Source organism: Sparus aurata, chromosome 24 (genome assembly GCF_900880675.1).
Source record: "Sparus aurata chromosome 24, fSpaAur1.1, whole genome shotgun sequence".
Classification (NCBI taxonomy): Eukaryota; Metazoa; Chordata; class Actinopteri; order Spariformes; family Sparidae; genus Sparus; species Sparus aurata.
This window is the reverse complement of record NC_044210.1, coordinates 21264892-21275710: the sequence shown is the minus strand read 5'-3', so window position 1 is coordinate 21275710 and position 10819 is coordinate 21264892. Positions and strand designations below refer to the sequence as shown.

The window sequence follows — 10819 nt, the reverse complement described above, 5'->3', positions numbered from 1 at the left end:
GAAAGGAGAGAGAGAGAGAGGAGGAGAGACATCACACAAAGAGAGGAAGAGAGAGAGAGAGGAGGAGAGAGAGAGGAGGAGAGACATCACACAAAGAGAGGAAGAGAGAGAGAGAGGAGGAGAGAGAGAGAGAGGAGAGAGAGAGAGAGGGCGAGAGACATCACACAAAGAGAGGAAGAGAGAGAGAGAGAGGAGGAGAGAGAGAGAGAGGAGAGAGAGAGAGGAGGAGAGACATCACACAAAGAGAGGAAGAGAGAGAGAGAGGAGGAGAGACATCACACAAAGAGAGGAAGAGAGAGAGAGAGGAGGAGAGAGAGAAAGGGCGAGAGACATCACACAAAGAGAGGAAGAGAGAGAGAGAGGAGGAGAGAGAGAAAGGGCGATCGAGGTTTCCTTCCAGATGACTTCACCAGACAAACATGAGAGAGAGAGAGAGACTGTCAGTGAACCTCTCTCTCTCTCCACACACACACACACACACGGTCTCCATGGTAACAGATCCTGCCCTCTGGGTGTGGTAGAGAGACCAGAGAGAGAGAGAGTTAACCCTTTCAGTGTCTCTGGAACGTTTTTGTGTTTATCTGTTTGCTTTTGTGCTTATCAGATTTTTAAATGTGATCAAACTTTATTTCTGTGAAATCTTTGTTTCATTCCATTTTTTATTCATTTTATTTTACTGCTGTGTGTATTTTTTTTATGTAACTTTGGATTTTTGATATTATTGTGAGTTCCTCTAATCTTCGGGGGTGATTTCTGACAGCAGACGATAAATAAATCCCTCTTTATTCAAACTCTTCATATTAACAGTGTGTCTGTATTCAAACTGACAGACAGCTGGGAGTGAAGGAGTTAAAGGTGTGGACGTTTCCTCAGTTGGAAAGTTTTCCTCTGAGCCAACCAATCAGAACACAGCACACACACACACACACACAGTGGGCGGCTGAGAGAGAGTTTCCACAGTTTTTCTGCAGCAAGAAACTTTCGTCTGTTTCTGTCTTTTAGTTGTCGTGAGAGGACAGAGTCGTCATGGTGACCACTGAGACCCACCAGAGTCAGGACCTACTGGTTCCCCCCCAGATCCAGGAGCAACTGGAGCAGCTGGAGCAGCTGGAGCAGCAGGAGGAGAACCAGGCCTCTCCCTCGTCCCCCCTGGCAGGATTTGACCCTGAGACAATGAGTCAGGGTCCCGTCAACGCCATCACGGTCCTCACGCTGCTCGACAAATTGGTCAACATGTTGGATGCCGTTCAGGAAAACCAGAACAAGATGGAGGTGAGCCAGGGGTGGGGCCACACCTCGACATCAGGTCTGAGTGTGTCCAGTACAGACACCAGTACAGGAACCAGTACAGGCCCCAGTACAGGAACCAGTACCGGCACTACAGGCTACGGAATATCTGCCTAAACCAAACTCTATTTAAACGAACATTGATTTAACCACAACTGTTTACTTGTGAACATCTTTCTGTCCTTCCACTCGGCTCAGTTGACTTGACTTAAACCTGACTGGTTAAACAGTTCAGACTTGTTCATCCTTTCTAAACCAAACACTACTTAAAAAGTGATGTTTTAAGCACAACTGTAACTGCTAACAATGTGTTGGTCAGTCTGGCTCTTCGACTCTCTTTATCTTCTCTCTCTGGCGTCAGCTTCTCTCAACAAACATCTAATTTGTCCCACGTTCAGACATCACATGACTCTCAGCAACACTCGGCCGCAGGTTAACTGAACTGTTAGCAGATGTGTAACTCTGCTGTGACTGTAGATTCCTCACATGTTTGTCATGTTCAGATGCTTCAACTGAAACTCTGCTGACACAGTTTAGTAGAAAACAAGTCAGTTCATAACGTTGAGTTCTGGCTGCTAAGCCCAGTTAACCCTAACTGTGGAGCTGCTTTCTGTGGCAACAGGTGTGTTGACTATAGTTCATAAAACACGTTGGAACAGGTTTTCTGTCAAACTGGCTCCTGATCACAGTCAACATTCACATTAACTACATGTTCAAATCTAACAGCAACAAATAAACATCAACATGAGTGAAGTACAGGGGTCAGAAACAGAATGATTTATCCTCATTAAACAAAGTCAAACCAGCTCACCTGTTCACACCTGACTTATTTTTCTGGAAACTACAGAGAAACTACAAAGACACTACAGAACAACTACGGAATATTACATATGAAACTACAAAACAACTACAGAGAAACTACAGAAGGAACTCCATAAAACTACAGAAGAAACTACAGAGAAACACATAAGAAACTTCAGAAAAACTGGGGTGCCGTTTAGCTCAGTTGGTAGAGCGGGCGTCCCATGTGCTGAGACTCTGCAACAGCCCCGGGTTCCACTCACGGCCTGGGTCCCTTTGCTGAGTGTCTCTTGCCCTGTTTCCTGTCACCCTCTTCAGCTGTACTATCAATAAATGCCAAAAAAATACTTAAAAAAGAAACTACAAAAAACGACACAAGAAGCTACATAATGGGGCGGCTGTAGCTCAGGGGGTAGAGCGAGTTGTCAGTTCAATTCACTTTCAAATATTTCAGCAGCCTTAAAACTGAAATATACCTTCACAGCGTTCAGAGGAAGACAGGGTTCAACCCTGGTGAACTTTGACCCTTGAAGCCACCCTATTGACCAATAACAAGCCGTCCTGACGGACCTGAGCTCTGAGTAAACCAAAGCTGTTGGGACCAGTGCTGCGTTGCTAAGCTAATTTGTCAACAGTGTAATAAGAACGTCACCTGATACTCAGAGGTCAAAGGTCTCCAGAATAAATAATTTCATCCAGACTCGATAGTCAGCAGAGGGCTGAACAGGAAGTGAGTCTCTGCACGCATTAGCATCGCCCAGCTAGCATGTTAGCTGTTAGCTCTCCAGCTATAGTTCCTCACTAACCACTACCACTACATCTGAAGCAGCTTATTGGTTGACACCAGGGGTTCTCAACTGATATCCGATTGGCTGTTTCAGGTGCACCAGGTGGAGATGGAGGGTGTGGTCAGAGGGATCCAGGCTGACATGACCAAACTGTCGAAGAGCCACAGCCACACCTCCAACACGGTCAGCAAGCTGCTGGACAAGAGCCGCAAGCTGTCCGTCACCATGAAGGAGGTAAACTTGGTGGTGACATCACCTTTCATCACCTGACTGAACCCAGCTGTTACCTGTCAGGTACATTGAGACTCTTAATGTTCCTACAGGTCCGTGATAAGATGGAGCGTCAGGGCGTCCAGGTGAAGAAGCTGGAGGCCAACCACGCCCACCTGATCAACAGGAACAACTTCAGGGTCCTCATCTTCCAGGTATGTGTGACCTTTTCAGAAGTCAGAGGTACTTATAGTCCCTGCTGGTCTATTCTGAAGTCCTGGTTCAGGTCCAGGACTTTAGAATGGACGATATGGACTGATGCTCTGACAGAGTCTGTCCAGATAAGATCCAAGACTGTATGCAGAGTGGATCCAGTCCAGACCGGATCAGTACGTGAGACATTCGTTCTCTGTGTGTTGGTGGTTTTCAGTGTGTGACCTTATTTAGTCATCAGCTGCTGCAGGAAATGGAGAGGGAAAATCTTTGTATAAAACAGAAGAGACAGACAGACAGACAGACAGAGAGAGAGAGAGAGAGAGAGAGAGAGAGAGAGACAGGCAGACAGACGGAGACAGACAGACAGACAGACAGTATCAGAGTGTCTGTTAGTGTGTGTTTTCTGTCCTCCCTAAAATTCCCAGCATTCCTCAGTAGGTGTGGTACTTTGTCAGTTCTTGTCAGACACTATATGGACAAAAGTATGTGGACAGACTCGTCACTTCTCTCAGGGAGGGGAAATAGAAATTGACAGAATAACATCAGTGTCATAGCTTAATCCACTGGTTAAATTATGGGATGTCTGTCATAATTTAAGGTGAGGAGGTGAGGTTCTTGTACAGGTGCTCCTCCTGAGGAGGTGTCCTCATGTTGTCCCGTTCTGTCCTCAGGAGGAGAATGAGATCCCCTCCAGTGTTTTCGTCAAGGACCCTCCTCCGTTCCCTCGGGATGAGATCTTAGAAGAGGGCGATGAGTCCGCACCAGGGGTAGTCGACGGCAACCGTTCCCAGGAGGGCGGGTTCCACTGCATCGACCTATCATCTGACGAGGACGTTGGGCTGGAGGCGGAGCAAGAAGAGGATGACATGTGGCCTCATGACCTGGAGAACATGGAAAAGTCCAGAGCTGAGAAACTCAAACGTTCCAGTCTGAAGAAGGTAAGAGCCACAGACAGGCGGACAGACAGACAGGTAGGTATTCAGACAGACAGGTGTAACTAACTGTACCTTTGCAGGTGGACAGTCTGAAGAAAGCGTTCTCCAGGCAGAACATCGAGAAGAAGATGACAAAGATCGGAACAAAGATTGTTTCTCAGGAGCAGCGAGAGAAGATCAAACAGAGAACGTCCAGCCTGAAGGTTTCCCCTCTGACCTTCAGCATCAGGAAGGTAACTGTAGTTCCTCTAACTGGCTTCAAGCATTTTCTAAAGGTTCTTCAACCTTCACCGAGAGTTAACACTGAATTTCCTTAAAGGTTCCCCTCATAAATCAAATCAAATCAAATCAAATCAATTTTATTTATATAGCCCAAAATCGCAATCACATTGCCTCAGTGGGCTTTACAATCTGTACAGTGAACAACATCCTCTGTCCTTAGACCCTCGATTCGAGTGAGGAAAAACTTCACATGTTGATGGAAAAAAAAACCTTTTAACAGGGTAAAAAAAACAATGGAAGAAAACTGATGAAGAGCCACAGAGGAGGATCCCTCTTCCAGGACGGACAGACATGCAATAGATGTTGCGTGGACAGAAAAGAGCAACAATTCATAGTTTACAAGTTATATCAACAGAAGATCTGATACAAGTTATGCAATGTTAGTGGAACCAGGAGACGACCGAGCAGGACGAGGCATCACCAAGTGGAGCCCGAGCCAGACGACCTCCTGTCCACCATGTTGACCTGGAAGAGGGCAGAACACACAAGATAATTAGTAATAGACGGAGAGAGGCATCAAGATTTACAGAAATAAAGATATGGTGAGATAGTGAAGCAGAGGAGAGCAATGATCCAGCAGAGCCCGGGCTGTGACGATCCAGATCAGTCAGTATTTCAAGGCAGCAGGAGCCTGGAAATGGTAGATGGTCCCAGGGGCCCGTGGTCCATCAGAAGGGAGCCTGAAAGAAAGAGGGGAGGAGGAGGAGGAGGAGGAGGAGGAGAAAGAGAAGGAGGAGAGAGAAGAGGAGGAGGAGGAGAAGCTATAGAGAGTGACACAGCTTGCAGCTTGTGGGAACAGAAAACAAAAACAAAGGTTAGAGAAATGCGATATTGATCAGAATAAACAGATTGTTTCTCGTCGGCAGCACAGTGTAACTCTAGTAGTATAGGAACTCATTGAGACTGACACCGACCCACTGAGAAGCTCACAGTTGATATCAGGGCTAATTAAAGGCTAAATCGAAGAAGTGAGTTTTGAGTTTAGATTTAAAGGCGTCAACAGAGCCATCTGGTCTGAGGTCAGCTGGGAGGTTATTCCAGAGGAAAGCAGCCCGATAGGAAAAAGACCTGCAGCCAGCTGACTTCTTTTTGATCCTGGGAACCATCAGGAGCCCTGAAGTTTGAGAGCGTAGTGCCCGAGTTGGAATATATGGTTTAATGAGATCTGACATGTACGACGGGGCCGTGTACAGTTTTGTATGTCATCAGCAGCACCTTAAAGTCTGATCTTAGATGCACTGGGAGCCAGTGCAGAGATGCTAAGATTGGTGTAATATGATCAAATTTTCTTGTACGTGTTAAGACTCTGGCTGCAGCATTCTGAACCATTTGAAGACTTTTGGTGCTCTCGTGTGGAAGACCTGAAAATAAGGCATTGCAGTAATCAAGCCTAGACTCATACCTTCCTTAATGTATCATATCTTTCTGTAGGACTCCCCCGTGGTTCTCTTACCTGTACCTGTCAAGTTCTACTAACAGTCCCACTAAAGCTCCTGTCAGGTTCTATAAGGGTTTCCCTGATGATGTTCCTGTAACATTTTCAAAAGGAACCACCTGAGCTTCTAAGGCTCTCCTTAAGCGCTTGTTCAGTCAACCCATGCGTTCTGTTCCTGAAGGTTTACTATGAGTTTCATGAACTATTCTCCCAACGTTTGCCAACAAATTCTCCCAATTCTCCTGAGATTTCCTTAATGTTCCTCTCATGTTTACATCACATTTTCCAAAGGAACCATTTGTGCTTTCAAGGTTCCAAGAATCCAGTTTAGTTAACCCAAGGGTTCCCCTCATTTTCCTGACCCAACAGTTACCACCCCAAGCTTCATGAACTAGTCCTCCAATCAGTACCGCTGCTAGCCATTTTGGTGCCCTAAGCATAATTCCTGTTTTTGCCAGTTTAACTTTTCATTACCAAACATATAACTCAATTCCAATAACACACTAGCAGCATCACAATGTCACACCTAATAACAATAAAACGAAAAAAGAAAATCAACTTTGTAAATACAGAACACAGAACAGGTCACACAGGTCTCAACACTGTCACCTGCTGATGGACTCTCGATGACACGACTTGTGCTTTCAGAGGTGGTTCTCTGCTGTCTATCTGTCCCCAAACTGCTGGTTGAGGGTGGTTGATCAGGGCTTGGTACTGTTGTGGAGTCTACAGACCTGCAGGACGGCTGGGGTTGATGTGTGCCTGAACTGCTAGATGGTTGCTCTTCCTCTTGGCCACGTGCTCCTCCTTGTACGTATCTCAGCAGTGACCCTGCATTAATTTAGAAATACCAAGAAAAAGGTTCAGAATAGAAAGAGACAAAATATTCAAAGACTCTTATACCAAAAAAAATGATAAACATTAAAAACTGAAAGCATGCAGCCAAGGAGCTCTCCCTCTTTATTACTTATTTATCAACTATTTGATGAATCTAATCTAATATAATATAAAAAGCAACAGAATGAGTTGCAATATTGCACACATTCAACAATAATGTTTGCTTTATATCATTCAAAATGACATTATATGTATATATATATACATATATATATGTATATATATATATATATATATATATATATATATATATACACATATATATGTACATACATATATATATATATATCTTACCTACAGGAATAAGAGCAAAATGATACACCTTACACTACACTACACTACATTTCTGAATCTTAAACATTATTTTACCATTTAATTGAATACAACTTAAATATGGTTATGAGAGCATTTTGTCTACTACAAAACATGTTTCTATTTCACTGGCAGATGTCACCCATGCCTTTGCATCCTGACATAAATGCAATCAAAACGCCCGTTCATTTTGTCATGTAGCTTCTGTCACAGTCAGCTGTAGCTAAGCTAGCTGTAGCAGTAACATTAAAAGTCACATTATCAAGAGACATTTTCTGTCCCACTGCACATCCGACACCTCTCCTAATGTGTGTGAGAGACTGTAGCTTACATTCTGCTGAATCCTACTGAATGACAATCCTAAAGATGGTGGTGGGTTTAATATGCATTGCAAACGCAAAATTTATGCGTTCTCAAATGCCACTATGCTAGGTAAACTTTGCTAAATGCCTGGCGAAAGACTATTAATCGCACGCTACACAGTAATAAATGGTCTGAAACAAGAGGATTTGTTAGCCTAGCTTGTGCTCTGACTGCTAACTGTTACTGAGAAAGTACTGGCCATCATCACGTCAAAATAAACCATAAACTACTGCTCAATATCTAAAGTGAAGTAACAGCTAGCTGGCGTCAGTTACTCATAAAATGCATAGATAATGTTGAACAGTAAAATCTCAATTTAGCTTGCATCTAAGTTATAACATATTTGAGTTTGCTAACATTAGCAATAACATCAGCTAGTTGGAGGTGTATGTTGGGCTAACCATCACATTAGCAGCACATTTCCCGTATTTAAGAATGATTAAACATGGACTTACCTGCAAGTGATGCACAGGCATCATCTCGCAGCTTCTTCCTTCTTTTCTCTGCTCCTGACTCCTGCTGTCTTTTCGGGGCCATTTCCAAAAGAGTTAACAGCCTGCTGTCAAACTTCATCAGGTGCAATCCAACAGACCACTGAGATGGGGAGGGGCACCCACGGGGAGCTTGGGAAGTTGTGTGTGTGTGTTTTGTTTTGTTTTTTTTGGGGGGGGGCACCATCGTTACTTTCTTGAGCAATTAAATATATCTCTTGTTCTGTCTGTTTTGTGATATACATGCCTAAAAAGTGCCTAATATTTCTATAGTGAAATAAAATCGGCATTATAATTATTATGACTATGATGATTTTTCATTAGGCTATTTTTGGTGCCCCCTCAGCACTTGGTGCCCTACGCACAGCGCGTGATGGGAACGGCAGCGCTGCCTCCAATGTTCTCCCATGACTCCATCTGGTTCCACTCAGATTTGCTATATGTTCTTCCAAGGTTCCCCAAACATTCTCTAAGGTTTGACACAAGATTTGGCTGAGTTTGTCTGTTGTCGTCTGTTCTCAGCCTCGCAGCAGCTCCGACTCTCAGCCCCCCGAAGCCTCCGACCAGCCGGGGGAGCCAGTCAGTGCCGAGGCCGACGTCCAGCTCTGCCCACTGGGCAGCACTCACCAGGACGTCCCATTCACAGAGGTCCATGCCCAGTTAGCTCCAGCCGAGCATGAGGAGAAAGAGGACGAGGAGGTGAAGGAGGAGGTGAAGGAGGAGGTGAAGGAGGAGGAGGTAAAAGAGGAGGAAGAGGAGGAGGAGCAGAAGAGAGGTGAGGAGGTGGAGGCAGATCTGTCGGTGGTGTCAGAGGGAGTCAGTCAGGAGTACGCCCTGTCCTGCACCTTACCTCAGGAGGAGAGAGGAGAGGAGAGAGGAGCAGAGGAGGAGAGAGGAGAGGAGTGAGGAGCAGAGGAGGAGAGAGGAGAGGAGTGAGGAGCAGAGGAGGAGAGAGGAGAGGAGTGAGGAGCAGAGGAGGAGAGAGGAGAGGAGTGAGGAGCAGAGGAGGAGAGAGGAGAGGAGTGAGGAGCAGAGGAGGAGAGAGGAGAGGAGAGAGGAGCAGAGGAGGAGAGAGGAGAGGAGTGAGGAGCAGAGGAGGAGAGAGGAGAGGAGTGAGGAGCAGAGGAGGAGAGAGGAGAGGAGGTGAGGAGCAGAGGAGGAGAGAGGAGAGGAGTGAGGAGCAGAGGAGGAGAGAGGAGAGGAGTGAGGAGCAGAGGAGGAGACCTAAACACTCGTTAATATTCACATTCATGGAGGTTCGTTAGCAGTAAAACAGATCCAAGCAGATGATTAAAGGAAAAGTTCAACACGTTCCTGAGAGCACACACACACACACACACACACACTCACACACACACACATGCACACACGCACTCAGGCACTCACTCACACACACACGCACACACACTCACACACACGCACGCACACACACACACGCACTCACACGCACACACACACATGCACTCACACACACACACACACACACACACACACACAGTTGAGACCTGGTCTTTCTTGTAAAAAGGAGTTTTGGGTCAAAGTTTGAATGAAGTCGAAGAGTTTTTACTTTTAATTCTTCAGCTGATCTGAAAATCTCAAACTTCCAAACGAGAGATTCGGCGTCTTTACTGGAGAACATTTATCTTTGATGTTAAACGTTTGTTTAAGTTTCCTTTAAATGTTTAATCTTCTTCTACAATGATATAAACATAACTAATGATCAATAATCAATAACCTTACAGTAACACTCCTATCAGTGGAACCCAACTGAAAGTCTGAACCTGTTGATCATCCCAACGAGGTTCTTACGCAGAACTCCGAGATTACTGTGGGAAACATGGTGCTAAACAGAACCCAGAAAACACAAACCTGTCTGAAACATTCCTCTGGTGTTGTTCTCCCGGTACACTGTGGAACCTTTCCCGAAAAGTTTTAAAATATACTGCTTTAAGATCCAGATTAAGTTTCTCAAAGGTGCCCCTAAGATTCTGCTAGCACTCCGCTGAGGAACCCCAAAGTTTTAACAATGGTCCCCTATGATTTGTCAAATGTCCCCCTTTGTTTCTTCCCGTAAGGTTCTCCATAGGTTCCACGAAAGGTTCCACAAAAGATTCTCCTAGTTCCTCAAAGTTCCTACTAGCATTTTTAAATACCTCTGCAAGGTTCTACCAACGTTTTCTTAACATTCCCCTAAAGTCCCCGCTGGTTCCTACAAGGTTCTCCTAAGATCCCCATATGCTGTCTGTTAAACTCCATCATTGAAACAAGTTCAATCTCAAATGTTTTCCTCAATGATTATGATGTTTGATTTCCAGTGATCAATAAGTGATCAGTTTAGATGAACAGTCTTTGAATTAACCTCACTGACGTATTAATAAGTGTAACAGTGTCGTGAACCTGATCAAACACTTTGATCTGGTGTTCTGGTTTTAAGTTGCTGTTTTTCTTTGTTTTTCTTGTTTTTGAACAAAAATTGAAACGTTCTGCTGCCAAAGATCACTTCCTGTTTGATTTCTGTTACCTGTCAGTCATCCGACAGGTGTGTGACATTCACCTGAACAATAAAGTCCAGTGTAACCACATCTGTTTCCTGCCTGTCATTGAACTTTGTTGAGTTTGGACTGTTGTCATTGTTACATTACATATAGACACAGTTATTATCATCATTATTGTTGTTGTTGTTGTTGTTGTGTCAGCAGCAGGTGGGTCCACAGGCTGCAGGTATTTGTGCAACATTAACTTCACAATGTTCCTTGGTTCTGCTCACACTGTGGAGTTTTTTCACAACAAATCATCTTTTTA

At 44.6% G+C, this 10819-nt stretch overlaps 1 protein-coding gene across 1 annotated transcript; it reads left to right on the top strand.

Moving 5' to 3' along the window:
* Positions 1–896: 896 nt before the first annotated feature.
* Positions 897–8992, top strand: LOC115576654 (caveolae-associated protein 2-like). Its single transcript, XM_030409223.1, has 6 exons — positions 897–1272; positions 2970–3110; positions 3200–3301; positions 3974–4240; positions 4318–4470; positions 8540–8992. The coding sequence occupies exons 1-6, from the start codon at positions 1027–1029 to the stop codon at positions 8921–8923; spliced, it is 1293 nt and encodes a 430-aa protein (XP_030265083.1). The 5' UTR covers positions 897–1026; the 3' UTR covers positions 8924–8992.
* The last annotated feature ends 1827 nt before the right edge of the window (positions 8993–10819 follow it).

Excerpts from the sequence above, each read along its gene's own strand:
- LOC115576654 (XM_030409223.1), top strand. The coding sequence starts at position 1,027 with ATGGTGACCACTGAGACCCACCAGAGTCAGGACCTACTGGTTCCCCCC. Across the intron at positions 3,111-3,199 it reads TGTCCGTCACCATGAAGGAG|GTCCGTGATAAGATGGAGCG; the intron begins GTAAACTTGGTG and ends ATGTTCCTACAG. Across the intron at positions 4,241-4,317 it reads AACGTTCCAGTCTGAAGAAG|GTGGACAGTCTGAAGAAAGC; the intron begins GTAAGAGCCACA and ends GTACCTTTGCAG.